Below are 25889 nucleotides of genomic sequence, written 5' to 3' on the forward strand. Positions count from 1 at the left end.
TGGGGAACATACAATGCTTTTTATTGGATTATTTTACTGAGGTGTTTCTGGTGTTTCACTTTCTTTTCTCCTTACCGAATTTACCATGCAAATTAATTACTTTTACATTTTAATCAGATTTTTTTTTAAATATTTTATACCAGATATGTTTGTTTTGTATTTTTTTTTTATTTATTGTAACCTGATAAAAGCTCCTGAGACCCCTCCACACTTGCAAACCCCAGGTTAAATAAATACCATAAAAATGACAATATAATTTTAGCTTTTTGAAGCATAAGACCATCTACATTGGCAAGTTTGCAAATAAAGGACTACTGGATACTTTGTGGAAAATGTTTTCTATATGGTCTGATAAGTATAAATTCTTCCATATGGCTTAACATTGCAATCATTTAAACGTTTGTTCTTCACTCTAAAGAAACTAAAAGGTTTCATCCAAAAATATATAATTTATACTATTATCTCTTCTATTGTACCAGGAAGAAGTAGGGCAGCCTGTAGTATGTATTGGTAGCTACTGCTAGTAGCTTCCCTTGAAGTTCCATGGTGGGCTTCACAGTCTTCATAGAGACTCCAAAATAAGAACTTCAAGAGCATTGTAGGGATTTTCTACAAAAATAAAATGTCAACTTTAATATAGAGTATTTTTATGAAAATTGATGTATGTGCAAAATACATTACTCAAAGGCAAATTATAGTAATGGAAAAAATCCTACAACACAAAAGACAGTCAGATAAAGATTTGTCTTCTGAAACTCAGCTGTGATGTATGCACAGACTTGTCCATACATGACTAGCCGATATAATAGTATGGCCCATTCCCTTACTGGAAGGATAATTGCGATTTGTTTGTTTTTTAAATTATTATTATTTATCAAACATGTATTTGGAACGCCCACCAGGGCATAGGGGTACTCGGTACCGGGTCCGGTATGTAAAAGGGATGTCACGGTGGCGGCGACCCGGTCCGTTGCCCTGGGCGCCCAATTAAAAGGGAATGTCTTTAAACGGGTTTGAATAAAGTTTGTGTTCGTGACGCCACCTGTGGAATTCGGTCAGGGTGACCGACGCTGCTTAAAGAGGTCCTCAGGGAGATGTTATGGCAGCAGTGATGGTATGGCTTCCCACAGGTGAAGATGGGTCTTTAGTGCTCCCGGTGTATAGATAAAGATGGTGGGTGGTGTAGCAAGAAACGGAGGACACAGATTTGCAGTCTCTTTACCTGGTTTACTGATGAATTCAGGCAGCCACAGTGTAGGGTACCGGATCACAGGTACAGGGAGGATCCGGCTGGCTTGGAAGAGAGTTGGTAGTCGCCTTTACCAGGTGGAGTTAGAAGCCTTCCCTCTAGCACTGTGGTGTAGTGCCTTGCTGCCCTAGGCCTCTCACAGACTGTTCTCTCTGTCCTCCTTGTAGGTAGGACACTAACCCGTATGACAGGTGGCTCAAGCCTTTTTACAGGGTCTCTATCACGGCCCAGGCTCTATGCGCCACTGTGTCTCCAGGTGTCAGGGTGGACAGGTGACTTGTAATCCAGCTGTCCTGCCGGTTTTTGCTGTGAGCCGTGGAGTCCCTCACAACCTCGGTCTTCTGGCTACCGGTGTCTGCGCTCTGTAGGGAGGTAGCCCAATCACAGCTATTCTCCCCAGCTCTCACTCTCCTGTGCTCCGCTTCTCCTACATGCCCTCTACAATCCGTTTGGCTTTCTCTTTCTCTCTTTCTAGGAGCTGCATCACTTCTCGTGGCTGCACGGCCCCTCTACTCCCTTCTCCTCTGTCTCTCTGACAGGAACTAACTGACTTTCCCCCCAAATCAGAATATATATAGGGGAGCCACCCACAAGCTGGATCAGAGCTCCCCCTTGTGGCCTAGAGTGTGAACATGTTGCATGCTTGTGTTTACCTGACAAAGAAGATCCTTCCTCGCTTCAGAGTGACATCACTCTCCCCGTGAGGAAAGCAATGCCACTGTGACAACCAGGAGCCTTGGGTGTCACATATTGCTAAATGCATAGGACCTTTTGTTGGGAGAGACGCAAGGAAAAAAGAAAAAACACACAGCGAGGAGAGTGATTAATTCAAACTGATTCAAGTTGCATGATTTTTTTATTCCCCTTGCAGACACATCTGGTTTTAATTTTTTTTTTTACTTTTTTCCTCCTCGCCTTCCAAAATCCATAATTTTTCTATTTTTTTTGTCAATACAGCTGTATGAGGACTTTTATTGTGAGACAAGTTGTAGTTTTGACTGACGACATTCAGTTTAATATGTTTTCGTATGAAATAATGTGCAAAAAATTCCAAGTGGAATAAAAAAAAAAGTAGTTTGTTTTATGGATCAGTACAATTATGGTGACAACAATTTTTGTTTGTTTATTTGGCTACCATATTTCTCTGACTAGAAGTCACATTTTTCCCCTAAATTTTGGGGAAAATGGGTGTGCGTCTTATAGTCCAAATGTGGCTTACCAGAGGCGGCAGTGGCAGTAGTCAGACAATACTACAGGCTATGCTGCGGGTTCTGGACTGGGAGGAAGGGATGTTCGGAGGAGTGATGATGTGAGATCCAGGTTGGTAGGAGGGAGGTTCAATGCTGCTTGGCGGTGTGCAGGTTCTCCACCGACATTTTTTGAAAGCCTAGAGCCCCCACACTTCCATGGTTTCAATGTGGTGGACTCCAGGATATTGGCCATTTTCCCAGAGTCCACCGCATTGAAATCATGTGAGTACCGCTGAGCACCACTGAACACCCCCTTCTTCCAGCCTGAGAAGGGACTCGCAGCATCACCCTGCAGCATCCCACCTCCGAAACCTCCATAATTTTTTTTTACATTTTTAACTTTTTTTGTAACATTTTTAAGTAGTCCCCTTAGGGGTCTTGAACCTGTGATCACCTAATTACCTGTACAATACACTGCAATACTATACTATTGCAATGTATTGTAAACTTGACAGTCTCTATTGCAGCCCAGCTTTCAGATGACCCGTGACTGTAATGGCAGCCCATTGACACCTTGCTATCCATTGCACAGGGGACTGATGGCGCTTTTAGTTGCTGCTATCATGATTGACAGTGTCATTTAAGAGATTAAACTGTAACTCTTAGGTGTCGGGTGTGTAACACTGCCATCACCTGCACAGCTCTTGAGCCCGATCCATACAAGCAGTGTGCACATCTGCCGGAATTGTACAGAGCATGTCGCCAATGGGTTAAAGGGAATATGTCACATTAAAAATGCAGTCCATTGTGCAGTCATCATGCTATACTGCAGAAAAAGTGGAACAGAATGAGAAATAACTCTAATTCATCTACTTTTTTCTTTCTGAACTTAGGAGTCCAGTAGGCGGTCCTATAAGTGACTAATGCCTATCTCCGCTTCTTCTAAGAACTATAGGATTTTTAATTTTTACATCAACATAACCAAAAAAGGGCTTGTTTTTTTCCAGGACAAGTTGTTTTGAATTTTTCTATATAATGTACTAAAAAATGGGGGGAAACCTTAGGAGTCCAGTAGGCAAGTCAAATAACATTTAATATCTCTCCCCCTTTTTTTCCCGAGAACTATACCATTTCTTCATTGACATAGCCATATGAGGGTTTGCAAATGCATACACGTAAGACTGTCGATAATTGAGAGAGACCGCCTACCGGACTCCTATGTCCGTATTGAGCGGAGGTTTAGATCAATAAAAGAGTTTGGAAAGTGAATGAAAAAATGAAAAATAACCTAATAATATCCTTGTGACTGGGTTACTTTATGTAAATCGCCCAATCATTCAATCATCCCAACCTTGAGACCCTGACAGAGGAATGATCCAATAAACATTAGTATGCGAATGTATGTGAAGAATTCATGGATAGATACAATAGAGATTTATTTAGCTTTTCTCATATGTAAAAATGAAAAATAATTTCACAATTGTTTTTAAAATGTTTATTACATGTGTTATTTTTTTTCATGGAAATATATTACAAGCGGAAGACAATACTGTATTATTTTCCCATTGTAGCTGAACAAAAAAAATTCAATGTTTGTGTGTGAAACAAAGTGGTCACAACCAGTTGACGAGCCATAATTCCAATGTACCAGTTGTACATTTCCATCAAGTTCCACGTGATGTATGTTTGGTTTACAAGTAAGGAGATCCAAATGTTACGGCTGTGATAAGGAAAAGTTCCAGGAAGGACACATTACTGTAAATGCTGAGGTGTCATCTGGTGTGTCCCATGGTCCACAAGATACAGTATATTATTAAAGGGGTCATCCACTTTTCAGGACATTTATTTTTCTTTACTTAAAGGGAACCTGTCACCCCCAAAATCGAGGGTGAGCTAAGCCCACCGGCATCAGGGGCTTATCTACAGCATTCTGTAATGCTGTAGATAAGCCCCTGATGTATCCTAAAAGATGAGAAAAAGAGGTTAGATTATACCCACCTGGGCGGGCGGTCCGATCCAATGGGTGTCGTGGTCCAGGGCCTCCCATCTTCATGGGATAACGTCCTCTTCTGGTCTTCACGCTGCGGCTCTGGCGCAGGCGTACTTATCGGCAGAGGAAAGTACTGCAGTGCGCAGGCACCGGGAAAGGTCAGAGAGGCTCGGCACCTGCGCACTGCAGTACTTTGCTCTGCCCTCAACAGGACAGATAAGTACGCCTGCGCCGGAGCCGCAGCGTGAAGACCAGAAGAGGATGTCTACTGATGAAGATAGGAGGCGCCGGACCTGACCACGACACCCATCGGACCGGACCGGGACCGCCCCTGGGTGAGTATAATCTAACCTCTTTTTCTTATCTTTTAGGAAACATCAGGGGCTTATCTACAGCATTACAGAATCCTGTAGATATGCCCCTGATCCTGGTGGGTTTAGCTCACCCTCGATTTTGGGGGTGACAGGTTCCCTTTAATTGCATGTATTATGGTCTTAAAATAATTTTTGGAATTGGGTGTCATTAAAAATTGCATACCATTTGTCTTCTATAGCCCATGTGCTGTCTTTTGTTGGCTGCAGGATGAGTTAACTGAGAATCCATCAGTCAGCCTGCTATGACAGTCTGATGAGGAGTTTTCATCTGTTTTTTTCTGATCTGCTTATGGCCACACAAACCTCATAAAAGTTACATTTACAGGGGAAAAAAGACCCTATAAATTCTAAGCGCTGCAAAAATTTGTAATGAAACACAATTGCAAAAATTATTTTTAGCCCAAATTACATGCATTTATGTTAAAAAGTCCTCAAAGGTGGACAATTCCTTTAAGCTAAAAACAGTTTGAAAATATAATACAAAAGAGAAGATAAAGATACAATATTTACAAAGATCAAGCTTTATCAAGGTGTAATAAAAATTCACTTTTTCGGGCTGATTTCTTCTTTCTACCACATACGGAACTTAATTGTTCCTAATGCTTTATTTAGCTATCCAGTTAGAATTGTATATTTTACAGTATTTTAATAGACACTTGTAATAAAATATTGAATCCAAGATTGTATATTCCTCACGTTGCCAGTTGTACAATTAGTAATACATGGAAGTGCCAAATTGTTTACCCTGCAAAGGATGAGTAACTCACTCCCTACCTTAGTATTTCTCACCCAGCCAAACCAGATCTCCTGCTCTGCACTGATGAAGGGCGAAAATCCCGAAACACAAGTTTGCTATGCACTGATGAAGGGCAAGCATCCTGAAACACAAGTCTGCAAATGGAGGGTCATGTTTGTCTTCTTATCCTAAGTCATGTGGCAAGGCTTGTTAGAAGATCGATACTGGCTTTTAGGATTGCCACCCCAAAAGGTCACTCTAGTATTCGAGACCTCTTCCTCTGTGAAAAGGCTATTTTTGCCTATTAGTGATATTGAACACTTCTGTCTTGTTCCTATCCCAGGGATCCCTGACCTGTCCCAACTCAGAAGCATAGCCCGGAAACTAAATTTTACCCGTAAACTTCAATGCTCAATGTGCCCTAGTGGCCATGTTATCTTGATAATAAATTAACCACCAGCAATGAACAAAGCACTTCTTCAACGTGGAAGCAATTTGATTTCTTCATGGAAAACATATGTACAAATATATAACTCTATAATCTTTGAGGGATTTTTTAATTAGCACAAAAGTCCTTTGCATATATTAATAATAAGACACATAACCAAAAATGCTGCATTCGTAACAAAGTAACGAAAATAACAACTAATAAAAGTATAAATCCTTCCTTCTTTCTTGTCCATGAAAATATTCTTTTCTTCTATCCTGTGGATGAAGACCTAAAAAAAATAATGGAAAAAATATTCAATCACAAGAATAAGAATTTCGGGGAAGGGTGAGAGATCATAGCAAATTCGGGCAAACTTTTTGTCATATAAAAATGTCAACTACTTGTTGCCTGGTAAGTTATGTTCCCTCTTGGTAAACAACATTTTTGGCAAAATTTTGCTCACTTGTCCAAAGAGTAGCAAGAAGTGTCTAAAACATATCATAAGTAGTGTAGGGAATGTAAACTTTTTTTTGTACCATCGAAGTAAGAATTTAGCCTCATTTAATCTACGCTATTGTCTTGGGGGTTTTTTTAACATTCCAGGGCCAGATTGGCCATCTGGCAATTCTGGCAAATGCCAGAAGGGCCTGTCTGGTCGTGGGCCACCTTGACTGCTATACTGTTAACAGAATCTGTGTTCTCAAGACATCCATACTGTTAAGAGTTGTGATGGAGCAGAAAGTTGCTGACTCCTTCCCTTACCCCAGCAGGCCACGAGTAGCATTAGAAATATTGGTCTTGTAGTAAATCTTGCTTTCCTCCATCCAGGGTAATATTAGTAGTAATCAGGGGCGGACCTACCGCCGGTTCAACCGGTGCAGCCGCACCGGGGCCCGGAGGTGGAGGGGGGCCCTTGCAGGCAGGGCCGGCATTAGGGGAAGGCAGACCTGGCAGCTGCCTGGAGCCCCCACTCCCCCAGGGGCCCCCAGCTAGCGGCAAGTCACACAGCCGCTATGGGGCCCCTATGAGGCAGGGGGGCCCGCCTGCCGCCAGCGCCGACTCCCCCGCCGCATTGAACTATACCGGCGTCTGCCGGTACAGTTCAATGCAATGATGGAGGAGAGAGCATCACCTGACGACGCCCCCTCTCCCATCATTCCCCGCTCTGCCTCTGACACAGCGGGTGCGCGCGCACTCACTGTGTCCCAGGCAGAGCAGCGGCAGCCACTGACACAGGAGCAGGAAGGAAGCAGCGCGGGCTCGGGGAGAGGTGAGGAGCTTGTGTTTTTTTTTTTTTACTGGACTGTGGGGCCATTCTCAGGAGGGGAGGAGAGGGGAGGGAAGGGGGAATGAGCATGCTGTATACTATTGTGGGTTCTGCTGTATACTACTGAGTCCTGTGCTGTTACTGTGGGCTCTGCTTTATACTACTGTGGGCTCTGCTTTATACTACTGTGGGCAGTGCTGTATACTACTGAGCCCTCTGCTGTTACTGTGGTCTCTGCTGTACACTACTGTGGCCTGTGCTGTACACTACTGTGGCCTGTGCTGTACACTACTGTGGCCTGTGCTGTACACTACTGTGGCCTGTGCTGTACACTACTGTGGTCAGTGCTGTATACTATATGGAGGACTATGGGAAGTGTATAATACTATATGGAGGACTATGGGGTGTATTATACTAAACAAGCAAAATGCTGCGTATTCATTGGGTGATTGGATTGTTTATGCTGGAATAAAAATCCTTGTTCTCAGCAGCACATCACCGGTGTAAACTGTAGATATGCTGCTAATAACATGATGCTGTATGGTGATCTGTAGTGATCTAATAGTGATTGTTCTGTCCCCTTCATTCTTTCTCAGATGGTGGAAAGAGGCAGGGAAATAAGCGTCCATGACTTCAGTATTGTCGATCACACTCGTTTAGCGGCCTGAGATCAGCGCAGGTAAATACAACCGAAATGCTTCTGTATGATGTGCAATATGCTAGCATTTGGGGCCCCATTTTAAACTTTTAAACACTATGGAGCATCATGTGCGGTCATTATACAGTATGGAGCATCATGTGTGGTCATTATACAGTATGGAGCATCATGTGCGGTCATTATACAGTATGGAGCATCATGTGCGGTCATTATACAGTATGGAGCATCATGTGTGGTCATTATACAGTAAGGAGCATCATGTGTGGCCATTATACAGTATGGGGCATCATGTGCGGTCATTATACAGTATGGAGCATCATGTGCGGTCATTATACAGTATGGAGCATCATGTGCGGTCATTATACAGCATGGAGCATCATGTGCAGTCATTATACAGTATGGAGCATCATGTGCAGTCATTATACAGTATGGAGCATCATGTGTGGCCATTATACAGTATGGGGCATCATGTGCGGTCATTATACAGTATGGAGCATCATGTGCGGTCATTATACAGCATGGAGCATCATGTGCGGTCAATATACAGTATGAATCATCATGTGTGGTCATTATACAGTATGGAGCATCATGTGCAGCCAATATACAGTATGGAGCACTGTGGCCATATTTTTTTGTTTATAATTATTCTTTATAAAACAGTGTGATCAGCAGTGCTAAATGGATGTGGTTGGGACGTGGATATGGGTGTGACTAGTTATGAATGGGTGTGGCCAGCCGCACACTTTTCCCCCTCTTTCCCTTCTTCAAAACTTGGGAGGTATGATGCTGGGCAGGGAGGGGGGCCCAGACACATTTCTTGCACAGGGGCCCAAAGCTGGCAGTGTCCGCCACTGGTAGTAATATATCCCATCTGCTGCTTGGGGACAGGGACACCATGGACCTGTGTGATTTCAAATGCCAGGGCTGAATTTCAGCCCCAGTCCGTCATGCCTGAACTTTTCATTGTTTATTCTTAAAAACTTTTTTGTTGCTTTTTTTTTTGAGATACACATTTCCTTTTTGTTTTATAAGTGCAGACAGAACAGAAGCTGCATTTTAAATTATGGCACTTGAAATGAATGGGAGTCAATCGACAGAGAAAAGTCATAGAATATTAATCTCCAAGAAGTGATGCAGTGCAGCCCCCTACCCCAGAGACAAGGGAGCATCATGGAAGATTTAGACAAACTTTTATATTTCCTCTAGACCTCTAATAGTATGATAGAACTGGAATTATCTTGCCCACTCTCTCACAATAAAGAGATGGCTCTTATCATCTGCATAAAAATGTAAAAAACTATGTACATTTAAAAAGCCCTCTTATTTAAAAGGGTTTGCACATTTTTAAAAATCCCTTTTTCTGGATGCATAAAAACAAACTTTGCTTTAAAACAATCTACAGCTGGGAAATAGGGTATTTTCCAAAACAATGAGACAATGGAGAATGTAACACAAATTCAGTACATAATAAGTATAGCAAAGTATTTACAAAGTTTGGTGTTCAGTAGATTTATCTCTGAGTTTGTGTAAATATTTGTTTGGGTTTTTTATGTTGATTTGTCTGATATCACCGATATATCTGCGTTATTACCTGTCTGTGAGTTTGTTCTCTGATTGAGGTTTTCGGGTATGGAAGACCCCGCAGCTGCTGATGTGAGGTGATCTGGCTTTGAAATTGACTCCTGTAAGGGGCCCGAATATCTATCTGGTTGTAGGAGATTGAGAAATGAACTACATTTTCCATCAGGACCTGGTACCATTTGATACTCTGAGACGGAGGGGTGATGATACACAGAATTAACATGGCTTGGAGGTCCAAAGTGGTGGAAATGCCATAAATCTGAAGGCTGACTTTGGTGCTGTTGATGCTGCTGGTAAACGGCTGATGAGTAATGCTCCGGTGGAGAGGTAAGAGTCGATAGCACAGGAGATGTCATCCGAACAGATGGGCTGGCTTGGTAAGGTTTTGGCCAGCTGAATTCATCCATCATCATGGTATTTGCTAGAAGAATGATAATAAGAATGATATATTAGATTTTTCTTTGAAGCAATGTTATCCTCCAAAAATGTCAAATTTAGTTTACTCTAAGGCTGGTTTCACATTTGCGGTTACCTGATCTGTGGACGGCTGTGGACTTCCTTCGTGAAGCCCCGCCCTCAGCCGCACCTCCGCCGCTAGCTCCGCCTACTTCTGCATGCGGCCCGCATGCTGCCTGCGTACCTATCTTTAACATTAGGTACGCAGGTCGTGCAGCTGTATGCGGATGATGCCGCATGCGTCGTTTTGACAGTGCGGATAAAAAAAAAGCTACATGCTGCGTCCTACGCTGGTCGCCGCATTGTCAAAATGACGCATGCGGCATCATCCGCATACAGCCGCACGACCTGCGTACCTAATGTTAAAGATAGGTACGCAGGCAGCATGCGGGCCGCATGCAGAAGTAGGCGGAGCTAGCGGCGGAGGTGCGGCCGAGGGCGGGGCTTCACGGAGGAAGTCCGCAGCCGTCCGCAGATCCGGTAACCACAAATGTGAAACCAGCCTAAGGCTTGGAACACACACGTACACTACTCTCCACTGAGCATTGTATGGGGGTTTGTATTGGAATCCAAGATTTGGCCATTCACGATTATGGGGTTGATGGAGCAACTTTGGCCTCCTACCAAATAGTTTTTACTTTTTCATATGTTCACAAATGCCTGGCACACCAAAAACATAAAGGTATCTTTTACTGTGTACAGTGCTGCACATGTAATTGTGATATTACAATATGTTATCTACAAGATTACTTTACTCCAGAATGGTAATCCAGTGCCCCCAAAAAAATCAACCCTCCTATAAAGGATCAAGGCTGTTTGTAGGAGCAGACGAGGGGTGCAACCACAAAGAATATCAGCCCTTTAGTGTGGATCGTAATTAACCAAACTCCATAGATTCTCTTGATGATTGCACAGACTGTCTACTTATTAACAGCTCTGCCTGATCATACAGAAAACTTGCCAGCTGTCCAGTCACAGCCACTCGCAGACTTGTCGGCCCCTGCTGGTCGCTGATTTGTATGATCAGCTCAGGGCAGCAAGCATCACATTCAGAATACAAGAAAGATGGAAACCACGGGACAGCAAATATTACTGTGATGGTGTGATATGCAATGTGGGTATCATTTTTGTGTATATTTCTATTTTACTTATTTTCATGATGTTCTCTTGTAGAAGGAGTTTTTGCTAATTGATGAATGGCTGTTGCTGCCATCTGATATCATCTCCCACAGTACTGTATTGTTGTCTTCTCACAGGGTTAGTGAATAATCCTGTTTGCTAATATGCTAATCACATATTGAACTAGCTTGTTGAAACAATGAGCCCCTGTGACCTTCCCCCTTCTGACCTGTGAATGATGAGGGGGACTTTTTAAAATATAAGTGAGGAGAGACACAGATCAGCCCTGTGTGGAATGATGATGTGTTCACAGCATCTCAGAGAGAAAGAAGAGTATATGCTATGCTATGCTCTGTCTGCTGGATTGTTGGACTTTTCTCCTGTTACTGAGCTGCATTCGTGTTCTGGACTATTTTATCCTTTGTGTGGTGGATCGTATATATGAACCTTTCGTATTTTTGCCTAAATAAAGGTCTTGGGATTGTTCACTCTTCGCTGGCTCTGTTGATTGTGTGGTACCGGAGAAGGACCCCGTGACAATTACCTTCTTCACTACTGTAGACCAGGAGAGAAGTTGACATTAATGCTTCTTCTACCAAGAACTAATTTGATCACTCCTGCTTTATTCCCCGACCAGCACCACCTCCTCCTGCTTGACTTATGGCTCGTTTGCCTGAAGTCACACAGTATAGAGGCTGTCAGTCAAGCAGCAGGAAATGGAATTGGATGGGGAATAGAGCTGGAGTGAGAGAAGTTTCAGATTTTTAGCCCCATTGGCTTATCAATTCAAATGCTGATTTCTCAGTAACAGAGGAATTGACTGGCCATGTAAAGGTATTGCTGAATTTGTCTTGGAACAAGCCACCTTCACATATAAATAGTTTGTGGTGTGAAATACTACTGACAGATTCCCTTTAAGCATGTGTTCCCACATTGCAAAAATGCATTAGATTTTCCACAGCATATTCGCTTGAGGAATATGTTCATGGTGTTTGAGATCATCAGCATCTTAAATTCTGCTTCTAATGTTAGTTTGAATTTCACCCTTTGCAATGCATAGGGTGAAATGTGCGATCTACCCGCAGCATTACATATCAGGAGGTCTGCAATAAATACATTCTATGGGAATGTACCTTAAACAGGTTTCCTAACATTATGTAATTGAAATTTTAAACGTGTATATTGAAAAGGTTTACATTTTTCCATAATCTGTAAGCTACAAGAGAATTATTTTTTCCCAGGCTTTAAAAGGGTTGTCCAGGCTTTGGGATGAAGTCCGCAGTCACTCTACATGATTGCAGACTCATGAATCTTCACATCATGTACAGTACATGCTGTCAGGTTTCTATGTAGGCGGGAGCAGGTGGGTCCATGACCGCAAGTACGTGATTTGCATACATGCAGTCACATGCCCACTAGACGTGTGTGGCCTCACATAATACAAGTGAATTGAAAGAGGTTGGACACTTCTAGTCGAAATGTTCCAGAATTGTGCAAATCGCATACATGGAGTCACATGACCACCCACTCACGGCACTAGAGCATCCTGACAGTGTGCAGTCATGTATTTGCCAGCAAATTATCTATCTGAAATTACAATACAGCAATTACAGTACATGTGTATGTAACAAAAGTATCCTGCAGTTTTCTTTTACTCTACATTGCTCTAGTCGGGCAGTTGGAGATAAGTTGTCTAAAGAAAATAAGGTCTGTGTGAAAATATTGTAAAAATTACGCTGTGAAACAATCCAAAAAATTTGTAGCAAAGTCCACATTGAAATTTGCACGTGTTACTTTTGGATTTTGTTGTGACATTTGGTGCAAAATTTAGATACATAATATTATCAATTGCAAATGTTTGTTTAGAAGATACTCATTAACCTCTTAATATATTCATATATATCCATCAGGAATGGGAGCAGGTGTATGGAGCTGAGCCTGGTTCACACATAGCAGGTGCCGACTGTGCTATACAGCCAGCTATACAGTTATATTCCCAGGAAACCGCTATAATTATTACTAGTACCAGTGAAATAAACACATACTAGGGCCAACCAGGACAGGCGAGGATATATCTTTGGTGTAACCTGTGCAGCCGCACATGGGCCCAATAGGCAAGGGACCCTCTACCAACTCCAAAGCAGGTGGAATTGTACATTATCATGAGCTATTGAAAGGTAGATGCGGATTCTGTGCAGAAAAATACACAGACAAATCCGCAATGTGTGCACATACCCTAAAGGGGCCATATATTGTCCTTGCACAGGGGCCTCTTATGTCTGTTTCCACAACTGAATTAGGATGTCAGTGTTCTTATGTAGCCTACACTTTGAACCAACATGCCCTTTCCTCTTGCCAAATATTACTTGTATCCATGTACCCAACAATACTCACTGTTCTTCTGTAGAAAGTCCTCATTTCTGCTTTTTGTGCTTAAATCCTGAGGGTCCTTTGTATTCCTTAATGCTCTAGAAAAGTGCTCATCTACAACACTGTTAATGTCCCCCTGGTAATAAGTAAAAACCACGCAACGAGAGCCCATCTCTGTTGTCTTCACGGGTTGGTCTTTGGCCCTATATTCACCTGGGCTCTTCCTCAGATCCTCCATGTCGTGCAGCTGGTCAATGCCTAGGTACCAAAAATAGAAAGTCAGTATTCTGTACAAAACATGATCAATTAATGCATTATTCAACACATGATGTGAACTTTCCAAGGTTAGTCCTACAGAACTACCCATGAAACTCTAAATGCTCCAAACAAAAAAGTTGACCAAACCCAACAATTTTAGTAGAACCAGATAAATGTCAAATGTGCTCGGGGACCTCCTGATAGAAAGAGGGTTTGGGCGTGTTGAATATAAACAACCGTTCCTTTTGTTCTCCTAGGAGATATGCTGCTGCTAGCTGGTCTCTGCTAGCTGGGACTGACAGTGATTCTCCCACGGAACATTCACGTCTATGGAGGCAGTGATAGCTATCTAAGATGAATGGCACCTGTACGGAACAAAAGAAGAATATAATTCCATATGTTTGTGGATTTTTAAATAGAAATCCATGCCTGTATAATTACTAGAAATTCTTATTTTACAGCAAATGTGAGATTTAACACCAACACATCGGCACTGACCATTGTATACAGGAGCCATCAGGACCATTATTGTGGTCTAGTGGTGAGCTGCACTACTACTTTCTTGGGCCTTTTGGTTCTCGGACTTATGATCACCAATAAAACTAAAAAGTTTCAGTTTATAAACTTCTTTTTATTCCTGAAAAGAATATGACCACCTTTGGTGATTTTTTTTTACACTTAAATACAAAAATTTTGGGTTAAACATACGTATATTTTTTTGCAATTGGGTTCCATTAACTTCGATGTGATCTGTGGTCAATTGTCATAAATCAGCAGAGATAAATTCAATGGGTTTGATGAGACTAATACAACATCAGTTTTGGTCTCTTGTTTCTGAGAGAGACGCCTGTCCGGTGCCGAAATGCATCGGTACTATTGAAAAACCTTATCTGAAGCTCCAAGACTCCTAATTTGCCAACGTATTCTCAGTTAGCTCATTATACAGCTAGCAATGGGTAGGGAGAAAAAAAAGAGCCTTTAGGAACACAATAGTCAACAAAATCCTATTTCAAATATAGTTTAAGCCAAAAACATGAATTTAAGTAAAAAAATTGCTCTCGAAGATATTCCTATCCTTTAATGCATATCACAGCATTGCAGTTTCTTTATAAAATGTAGGAAACTAAGCACAAAATCCCCATTTTGGATTCAGATAATTATCCAGACCAAAATATTGACGAGGTGTTTCACTAGGAGAGAAACAAGAAAAAAGTGACCCAATGATAAAATAAATGGCTCTCATTTTCCATTACGGGAAATGTCAGCAACATTTATACAAGTGTTCGTTCCCGATTATTGCCTAGAGTAAATCTGTCCAGCCATGAAACGTGTTTTTTACTTTTTGTTAGCATCTTTTATATGGGCATAAAAAATTATTGTAGGTGGGCGGAACATTTATTAGTGTTAACAAGGAATGTGTTGCTGACCATAATGTAAAACGTATCACAGGAGGAGGAGGAATGAGAAACGGAAAAAATCGTTCCCACAAACTCCCGTCCTAGTCAGAGTAAATTAAAATAAAGAAGGGACAATCAACTTCTGATGTCAGGAAATGGATTTAACCCATTTAGGACATTGTGATTGTAAGTTTTTCCGTTTTTGTTTTTTCTTTCCCGTCTTCCAAGAGCCATACTTTTTCTTTCCATCCACATAGCCATATGATGGCTTGTTTTTGAGGGACAACTTGTACTTTTTAATGACACCATACATTCTATCATATATTGTAATGGAAATTGGGAAACAAATTTCCAATTGTGTTGAAATTGCAAAAAAAAGTGCAATTCCACAATTGTTTTTGGGGTATTTTATTTACCATGTTCCCATGTTCATTATATGGTAAAACTGACCTGGCAATATGATTCTCCAGGTCAGTATGAGTGTGCAGATACCAAACATGTATAGTTTTTTTTTTTCATTTAAGTTGTGAAAAAAAATCAAACATTTGTAAAAAAAATATTTTGTTGTTTTTGTTTTTTCTGAGACCCGTAATGTTTTCAATTTTCGAGATATGGGACCGGATAAGGGCTAATTTCTTATGGCCTGAGCTGACATTTTTACCGATATCCTTTTGGGGTAGATGTAATATTTTGATCACCTCTTATTGTATTTTATTGGACAATGAAAAATTTCATTTTGGCGGGTTGATTTTTTTTCTAGTTACCGCATGTCGTTTACCCATCAGATTAATTGACTTTATATTTTGGTAGATCAGACTTTTATGAACGCAGTGATACCAAATATGTGTTTTGGGTTTTTGTTTAATAATTTTATTTTAATGGTGCAAAAGGGGGGTGATTTGAACTTTTGTGTTTTTTGGGGGTTTTTTCATATTTTTTGAAAAACATTTTCTCACTTTTTACTGTATTTAATAGTCCCCTTAGGAGACTTGAAGCTGCGATCGTCTGATTGCTTGTGATATACTTAGCACGGTGTCAGCACTACTATTTACATGTTAAAATGATTGTTATAATACAACCATGAATGATCACATAGATAGCGGTATTAATGACATGAAGTGTAATAAGATTCCACAAGTATAGCCAATATAATAGACTGAGTGGGGCCCAGGAACAGCTATCACATTGGATTCCCCAGGGAGAGACGTGTGATGTAAAAGCATAAGCGCTACTGTTCTGTATCCAGGCAGCAGTATTTCTACTCAACGTAATCACCAGTTGCACAACATAATTTTACAAATGGTTAAAAGTGGCCAAAGACATGAAGATATGCACGAAACCAACCAAGGCTGGATCACGACACTGGCTGTCAGAGAAGAACACAGGGAAAGATTTCTGCTCCAAGAATGATATTCCACGTCCATGGTTGCCCATCTGGTCGGTGACTAACTTTTATTATGGAAGTGCTTCATCGGCAACCACACAGATGAACCGTTCCTCCTCCATCAGAGACACAAATCCCATGGTTTCAGTACCATAGACCTAATCATTAAGGATTTTAAAGGGTAACCAACTAGTCAACAATTAGCATTACATCCATCGCCTGCTTTATATAACACTGATAAAAAGTTACTATCTATTGGTTCTTTGTTATTCGTTTCTTTGTTTGTTTGTTTTTGCATTCCCGTCCCGTCTTCTAGTTCTTAGAGACTATGAAAAAAGCAAATTGTTCAAAGTAATTATTGAAAAGTTCCTTAGGATTTTACACTGCACTTTTTGCACATAGTTAGATGGAGTTACATGCCAGGTCTAGCCCAAAAAAAAGGCACCATTGGCTTTTTATTGAAGGAGCTGACATATCATATTACTACAACTGTCCAGTTCTGCAATTTTTTGGAAAATTTGCAACTAGTGGATTTGTTAGGATTCAAAAAACATGGCAGCTCTAGTAAAAAAAACAGCAAGAAAGGAAAAAGGGTAATCAGCTCACCTTCCAGGGAGAACAATTCAGCGTGAAAAACACTCATATTTACACAGAGCAGCACAGTGGCTCAGTGGTTAACACTGCAGCCTTGCCACGCTGGAGTCCTGGAGTCCCACAACAATCTTGAGAATTGGGTTCTGGATCTCAAGAATGAGACTCTATAGAGGTGCACATCCTTGACCTGTGCTCCATTACTTATCTGTAGAACCATTTTACTTTGCTTTCTCCAGCAGGTGCATGCATAGACAGCGATACACCAAGGCCTTGTCATTGGTAATAATGAGAATACTTTTCTAGGTGAGAAATTCCTTTCTGATTAATGCATACCATGTTGTATTAGTCATGAAGTTTATTATTTCCACACGAAGATAATAATAATAATTAACTATAAAATATTAGAACATGGCAGTCAGCTAATTACTTCAGTTGTACGCATTGCTCGATGATAGAGCTGATATAGGTATAAGCAGTAGTGATGAGCTATCATGCTCAGATAAAGCGTTACCTGACCATGCTCAGGTGCTGCTAACCAAGTGTCTTCGTGCTTGAATGATATGCTTGAGCCCCCGCAACTGCATGTCTCGTAGCTGTTCAACAGCCGCAACACATGCAGGGATTGCCTAACAAGCAGGAGATCCTTGCATGTGTTGCAGCTGTTGAACAGCGCCGAGAGATGCATCCATAGGGACTCTAACATATTTTTCGAGCACGCCGAAGACACTTGGTTAGCACCTGAGCATGGTCGAATAAGACCTTATCTGAGCATGTTCGATCATCACTAATAAGCAGCAATCATATCAGACAAATAATTGGCGTGTTGGAAAAGACAGATCGGCAAAGACCGACTCAGATAAAGTTTCATAGTAACCTGTATATCTCTCAATGTTGCCAGCATAATACAGTTTTCTTCCTTGTAAACAGTACAAATCGGTAACAGAAATCACGCGACAAGACGAAAAGTAAGTTTGAAGTCTAAATACTTGAAGCACACAGAGGTTAAACTAACAAGCAGACAATAGGAGTTACAAAACCCGTTGTGGGCGAGTTCTTCCAGTAAATACCTTCTAATCTTTTCATCTACCGAGGCAGTGATTCCATATCTAACACCTCTGAGAACATTGTGTCTGCTTCCACCTGAATGAAAGTCTCGCAAATCTGAATATAGTCAAATATGACCGGCGACTTTTGATAAACTAAGATAGTACATTCGGCATTGGCTGCAGTTTTTAAAGTCTTAAAGTCCATTTTCATAAGCCGACCTGGCGGGCAATAAACAACAGCCGGCCAACTACTTATTTGTGGATCGGCAGTCGTTTAGTAACCTGTAAAGGGGCATTTACATTCATTCAATCATGCAGTCTAAAAAGGTTGCCGATCACTCAACAAACTAGTAAAACTCTTGTTCGTTGTGTGAAGAGATCTTTTGGCCGCACATTGTCTTGTGTAAATCGACTCATTATAGAGAAGACAGAAATGGTTTATTACCATCTGTGCCTTCTCCATCACTGTATACACAGTGCTAAAAAAGCACTGTGTTCACAGGAATAGGAATTTCTGAAGGCTCTTCCTTCTCCATACACAGTGGCCAGGTGATCACTGTGTATAGTGAGGGAGCAGTAGCTGCCGGGTTATGGGAGACCCAGACAGGCTTGCTCTGCATTTCCCTTGTAACTGGGGCTAATATAGAAGCCAAAGTTACAAGGGACATAAGATGAAAATAAAAATAATTTCATCATATAAATGTCCTCTCAAAGTCTTGTATGACCTTATGAGGGGGCAAACTGTGTAAAATAAATGAAAAGTAAAAAATTAAAATAACTTAAAAAAAAAATATATTTTTTTTTAAATATTCCACTGTCAATCCAAATCACTGTCGCCCCCATACAAAAACCTGTCTGATTTATAACAAATATTTGTTACAGAATGGGGAACAAATTTCTAAATGTGTTTTCACTAAGAAAAATTGGAAAAGCAGACATTTGTTTCCAATTATTTGTTTACCGATTGCCTGATATTAGAGAAAAAAAAACGAGAATATGACAGTGGCAATAAATGAAAGCCTTTGTTTCGAGTAACAAAGGTCCAAGAATTACTTGAATATCCGATTGAGATTTTTTTTTATAACTGTTAAAACCAGATGTATGAAAAAACAGAAAATGTGCCTGGTCAGGAACCGCAGGGTAAATGTCATTGTCCATGGCTACATCGACGACCTCCCCAAGACGCAATAACGGGTTTTGTTGTATAACCATGGCATCTGTCACCGCCATCTTTGTACTCCTATGAACTCTAGTCCAGTTCATTACTTTGACCAGATATTACAATATTTATGCATTGGATATAGAGATGTGTGAATGAATTTGCAGGACCTTAGTACAGCAGCCATGTGAGTAGTTTGAGGCTGCTGAACAGATGCTCTGCAAATCGTCTCCTGCCTGCCGGAATCAACCGCAAAGCACCTAACCTTCCAAAAATGCAATAAAAAATGATCAAAATGTCAAATGTTCCTCCAAAATAGTACCAATGCCAATAAAAACTACACCACAACATGCAAAAACAAAAACGTATTCAGTTCTATTAATGGAAAAAGAAAAAAATATATATTTTTCAAAAAATGGTAAAATAAACCTTTTACAAAGTTCAGAGTTTTTTTAAAACCAGTAAGATATAAAAAAGCAACTATATAGATTTTGTATTGTAACCGTACTGACCTACAGAATGAAGTTAACAAGTCAACGCTTGCTTATTAAACGCGAAATAAAATGAATATTACAACTCATACTGCAAAAAAGCTAGTCCTCCTATCACTATAATTATGGAAAATTAATGTAAGGCTGGCCTCTATATCATCAACGATTAGGCTCCAATTTACACTCTGTGCATGGCACAGACTTCAATCTTTACCTTCTACATTGAAAAGCCGGAAAATTGAAGATCCTACCGTATTTTTTGGACTATAAGATGCACTTTTTTCCCAAAATTTTTTTGGGGAAAACGGGAGTGCGTCTTATAGTCAGAATGAACCGTACTAACAATTAGCGAGGTGGCAGCAGGAGTTGGAAGATTCTTCCGGTGGTATAACGCTTCAGGGTGATGATCTCACTACCAGCCCGATGCGGCAGGTTCGGCGGTGCTTGGTGGTGCCGGGGCTCCAGCGACATTTTGTGAAAGCCCGAAGCACCCACACTTCCATTGCTTCGATGCTGTGACCCCCGGGAAAATGGCTGCAGGAGGCGGCGCATGCGCAGATTGAGATCTCAGGAACAATCTTGGGAGATGAGATCTCATTGCTGAGATCTCAATGTGCGCATATGTCGCCTACAGCGGCCATTTTCCCGGAGGCCACGGCATCGATGCAATTGATGTGCAGTGGCTCCGGGCTTTCACAAAATGTCGGCGGAGCCACCGCACCACCGAGAACCCTGAACCTGCAGCACCAGCTTTTGGATGACCACCACATCGCAGCAGTAGATGTGCGGGGGCTCCAGGCTTTCTCAAAATGTCGGCAGAGCACGCGCACCACCGAGCACTGCCGAACCTGGGTCATATCATCACCGGACCACCAAACACCCCTGTGACTCCGCTCCACCAGCACTGCTGATCCCCCAGGGTATGCTGAATTCAGGACTGCAAGATGAACCCCCATTTGATGCATTCATTTTTTTCCCCCAATTTCCTTCTTAAAAGTTGGAATGCATCTTATGGTCCGGTGCATCTTATAGTCTGAAAAACACAGTAATTAGTACAGGATTTCCCTGCTGCTAAACTGGGTAATAACTCCTTATTAGTAAATTGCCAGTTATTTAATTCCTTGGTATATTTTGTATGCTTTATTACTATAGTTTCATCAAAGTTATTAATATTTAAGATACAGTTATTATTTTTATTAATTTATCACCACACATTTATAATTTATTTGCCACGGAATCCAGATACGATTACCAAATCCTCAATTTCAAATGTAATTTTTGATTCTTCAAAGGCCAGGGCAAAATATTAGTGATCTAGTTCATATTATGTGAATTGGGCGGCTAAAGAAAGCGTGATGAAAATCCCCTAAAATCTCCATTGTTTTTTACGTTTTGCATTTTATAGACAAATGATCAGGTGGAGTTGGAGATACCCAGAATGTGGATTATTTTGTTCAGCTTTTTTTTTCCTAGTTTTTCTCTCCATCTTTTTACGCGTTGATTGTGTCATTTTAAAGTGTTTTAGCTGTCTCTTTTTTTTCCACAGCTATAAATACAGATGGAATATGGAAGAAGCAAAATAAAGTCTGGCACATTCATGCTTCATTGAAGTCAAACACTATATTAATACTGACAGCTATAGAACATGCTTAAAATGTGATATAAAGTGACGTTAAAAGCCTCGTTGACTGACGATACATTTATGCTGGATAAATAAGGGTTTATTTCCAACAAAAGATGCACACAACCATATTACAGCTATGTACAAATGACACATAAATTACATGCATAATCATTTAGCAATTTCTTATTAAGTCATACGAAAAAGTTCTTCTGTTGGACTTGGGAATCCAAAAGAAAAAAAACCTGGAACTGATACTATCTTGAGAATGGGGTCCTGAAATGATGCTGTCAGTGGAGAGGTGGTTGAAATTCTCAATCATGGATATGGTAATTCTGACCACCTCCCTACCGACAGCCAGGCGCTGTGGGCCCAGTTCTCCCCCATTGGCAGGACCCACATCTACTATGCATGACTGACATATCCTGTTAAGGTCTGTATTCATTGGATTTTGGAATCCAAAAGAAAAAAAAGTAAAATTTTGGAGGTATTCTTCCCTACAAGCATGTAGTATCTCTGGGATGCAGTACCCCGCGGAGTGCCTATGGCTCCTCTTTACTATGCTGTGCCACCATAGAGTAAAGATCACAAGTCCCTGTATGGTGTAGAAGCATAAAAGTCAAAATTAAAGGGGCACTCCCATCTGATGCATTTACGACATATCCTAAGGAGGACCCTGCCAATGGGGTCTGCAACTATCTCAAGAACAGGGCTCTGATGTGTTGCTGTTAGTGGAGTGGGGGTTGAAATTCTCATTCATAGCTATGAAAATTTTGACCACTTCCCTTCCAACAACCATACACTGTGGGTCGAGTACTCTTCCATTGACAGGACCCATATCTACTATATATGTCTGGCATATCCCATGAAGGTCTGTATTCATAACTGGCCCTAAAGTTGGGCAGTGAGCAATGAATAGGATCAGCTAAATTCCAGTTAAGAGCTGAAACATGCAAAACAAATATATTAATAGGAAGAATACCGTATTAGAATGTAATTCCAATAGGTGCAAAAAAAATCCGATCTTTGTAGGATCTTTTGAAATAGTTGGGCAGCTTAGGACATAGGTCACATACAACACATACAGATCACAAGCAATCCACATGTGTCGTCTTATACATTGACAAGTTAGGACAGCTTTGCCCCCATGTTGCATTCTTTACCTTATCAGATATGTAGAGATTAATTTTGCTCCCATGTAAAACTCTTGTGCATGGTCCTACTTGTGATACTCCAGTCTTGGCTCGGTGTCCTCAGAGCACACAGGTGAGCTGCGATCCTCCCAGCAGCAAGAGCAGCAATGTCTGGCCTGACAGCTCCGCTCTGATCTTCCTTTCTGGTGTTAAAGGCGTTTCCAACCCTGTGACAAGGAATGTATAAAATGCACCCAAACTTGAAAACCAGGAACAAGGAACATGGGTTCTGCTGGGTTTCTGCTGTAGTGAACAATAAGCAAGCAGCTTTAACTGCAAGGATCTTTTGTAAAAAACAATACAAAGATTGTAAAGTAGGAAGAGTGTCCGGTGTAAGCGAAGGTCACCACCTGGCCCGCACATGTCGGTGACTGGAGGATATCTGTAGAGCTTGTGGTGACTGTCTGCACCCTCCAGGAATCCCATAAATGAAGCAAATTAACAAAGCTTCATGATGTTATCTGGGAAAATATATAAACTACATGATGAGGGTGTGTAAACTGAGGGAATATTTTCTTTGTATCAACACAAAAGAATAAAAAAATAATAAATGTTACATTGAGTCACGTATTATGGTCTCTGTACACAGTAGATAAATATAGCCTGAACCCAAGGATTTTTGGTGGACACAAGAATCGGTTGAAAATAGGTCACCTGATTCCTTGTATTTGGAGGGAAATAAGCTGCAGCCAGATGTCAGGGATTATAAAGATTTGGCGGTTGGAATTCATTCATCTGATTATTTTGTTTTGAGGGGAGACAAGCCAATGACAGATATTGGGGGACATAAGGATCATACGGTTAAAATTGAATGGAGGGGGAAAATAAGTCGATGACAGACGTCGGACGACAATAAGATTGGGTGGTTGGAATTCAATCCTATTGTTTGGCACGGAGATAAATCAATGCCAGATTCTTCTGGCACTGCCTTTCTCATAGAGAATGTTCGGCTAATTATTACGTTCTTATGTATGGAGGAGTCAAGGGAAAAAGCTGTCAATCAAACTACAGTTTAGCACACAGCTATCCAATGTGTATGGCCAGCTTCACGCCTTCAAAAGACCCTACTATTAAGGCTTCTATTCTAATATTGTGCTAAAATGCGTTAAAAAGCCTTATGTTTTCTTGTAGTTTATGGCCCGAGATTTCAGTAAAAATAATAGCACACATTCACTTATCAGGTCCCAGCCAGGTCCCAGACATAGAAGCGATTCAATGCAACACTGATGTGGCCAATGATTGGCTGCAGCTGCCAAGCGCCAACAATAGCAGGAGAAAAGAACAGCGGAAGACTGGGTTACCAGTACAAAGAAGCGGTGGGGACTGATAGGTGAGTATGTGCTATTTATTATTTTTACTACAAACTTGGGCCATATGTAAAATATGTATGTGATTAAAGAGAATGAACAGAAGAGAAAAGCCATACAGCCATAGATAAATTAGGAATATTTTTGACTGCATGAATTTTGCGTGCGGAGAGGAGAGTAAACCAGACTCCTCTGTTAGTGACCACAAATGAATTAGGCATTGAATTTAATTTATCTGATCCTGCTGTTCCCTGACATCATCTGTTTGGTCGACTATGACCTACTATATCCCGTCTTATATTGAGTGGAGGTGTGCATGCTCAAACTCTACTCTATTCATTGTCTAATGCACTGCCAATCACAGCTATTTCCAGCAGTTCTAGGTTCTCAGGATCACAGGGGCTCCAAGGGGCTGGATTCCCAGCAAACAGTAAGTTATCTTCTTGGGAATCAGATAGTAAGATGTTTTTTATCCACTTACTATCTTATTCTCATGATAGTAAGTTATCCCCTCTCCATAGGATAGAGAATAACTTACTGATCACTGGGGTCCCCACCTATCCTAGGACTTTGGCTCTGGAACCAGGCTTTGCAGAACTGTCTTGAATGGAGCAGATATGCACATGCTTGATCTGGGCTCCATTCATTTGTCTATGAGTTTGATAAAGATACCAAAGTACAGTGCTCAGATGTTTCCACCGTCCTAGGTTGCAGAGCCTAGCTCTTGGGATCTGTGGTGGTAATAGCAGTTGAACCCCAGCAGTCAGTTAGTTATACCATGTCTTATGGATGTAAGTTAAATTACTATCTTGAGAATAACCCTTTAATTAATTAATATGTATAGAGATGACTGCAATACATGTAATGGGTGAAGAACATGTGGCCAAACACAGTAAAAACAGGCAGAGTTGCGAAAATTGGGAAATCAAATGGATTGTTTAGAAAACCCCAAGGGAAGGTAGAAGTGCGTAATTTAATGCCACATATTTCAGTGCCAGAAAAAGAACTAATTACACATTATTAAACTAGGAGACAGATGCCACACGTCAGTAACCTTCCAAAGTATTAGCCATTATTTTCCTATACATTCATTGGACAGTTAGGTGGTTAATTGCATTGCAATCAGTGGTGTTTAATACGTTCTGGAATTCCTGCTCGCTTACTGTTAGTTACTCCAAATTACATAACTAATTAGCGCAAACATCAACAGAGTGACTGAGAGAGTAAAAATAGACATCAATCATAAGCGGAGATTAGTCATTAGTAAAACATCATCTGAATGCTACGAGGATGCTGGACAGTGTCCAGGTTACTTGTAACAATAGCTGCCATGTATCTGCCAGACATTGAATAGGGATTGATTTCAGGTTAAGTTACACAATATAGCAGTCAATAACAACTGTAATTTAGGGATTTGAACTTGGTAATGACAGCTTAAAGGCGATCTACACCCAGGAGAATACTCAACATTGGATTAATAACTCTGAACTATTCAGTTTGGCATCTTAAGTATTTCCCTAATGTTTTTATTCTTCTTATATCAACAAATAAAATTGGAACTTGACCTAAAATATAAAATTCCTGTGATGCAGTCACGAGATCTATAAGGTTGTTGAAAAATAAAATTTGGCCCTTGGTATAAAAAAGTTTACCTCTGGTTGGGAGGCAATTATAAAATTTTAGTGGAGGCATTGCATATTTGGAAATTGTCTAACATATAGAGATGAGAAACTTTTGAAATTCAAAATCAATGAATTATCCCTAAAAATTGAATTAGCTGCAAATAAATACGGTATGTGCAAATTTTTATACTGGAGAGCTTGTAATTGCACAAAAGGGAATTGAGAGAGAGCTAACACTAAGAGATTACAGTCAACAGGACAGAGAGGACCCCTCTGATCATAAGAGCTTACACTCTACAGGAGAGAGAGGACCTTGCTGACCATACGAGCTTACAATGCACAGGAGAGAGGACCCTGCTGACCATAAGAGCTTACACTCTACAGGAGAGAGAGAGGA

At 40.8% G+C, this 25889-nt stretch overlaps 1 protein-coding gene across 1 annotated transcript; it reads right to left on the minus strand.

The window, feature by feature from the left end:
• Positions 1-3919: 3919 nt before the first annotated feature.
• On the minus strand, positions 3920-22692 carry VGLL1 (vestigial like family member 1). The gene is made up of 4 exons (XM_077285283.1): positions 22534-22692; positions 13445-13678; positions 9486-9896; positions 3920-6258 (listed from the first exon to the last, which is right to left on the minus strand). The coding sequence occupies exons 2-4, from the start codon at positions 13656-13658 to the stop codon at positions 6185-6187; spliced, it is 699 nt and encodes a 232-aa protein (XP_077141398.1). The 5' UTR covers positions 13659-13678; positions 22534-22692; the 3' UTR covers positions 3920-6184.
• Positions 22693-25889: the final 3197 nt, after the last annotated feature.

Source organism: Ranitomeya variabilis, chromosome 2 (genome assembly GCF_051348905.1).
Source record: "Ranitomeya variabilis isolate aRanVar5 chromosome 2, aRanVar5.hap1, whole genome shotgun sequence".
In the NCBI taxonomy this organism is placed as follows: Eukaryota; Metazoa; Chordata; class Amphibia; order Anura; family Dendrobatidae; genus Ranitomeya; species Ranitomeya variabilis.

Bases quoted from the DNA above. Each gene is read 5' to 3' on its own strand.
- VGLL1 (XM_077285283.1), bottom strand. From the start codon at position 13,658: ATGGAGGATCTGAGGAAGAGCCCAGGTGAATATAGGGCCAAAGACCAA. The intron at 9,897-13,444 runs GTGAGTATTGTT...TCATTCTTCTAG, and splicing joins GGACTTTCTACAGAAGAACA to CAAATACCATGATGATGGAT. The intron at 6,259-9,485 runs GTAATAACGCAG...TATTTTTTTTAG, and splicing joins GAGAACAAACTCACAGACAG to GTCTTCATCCACAGGATAGA.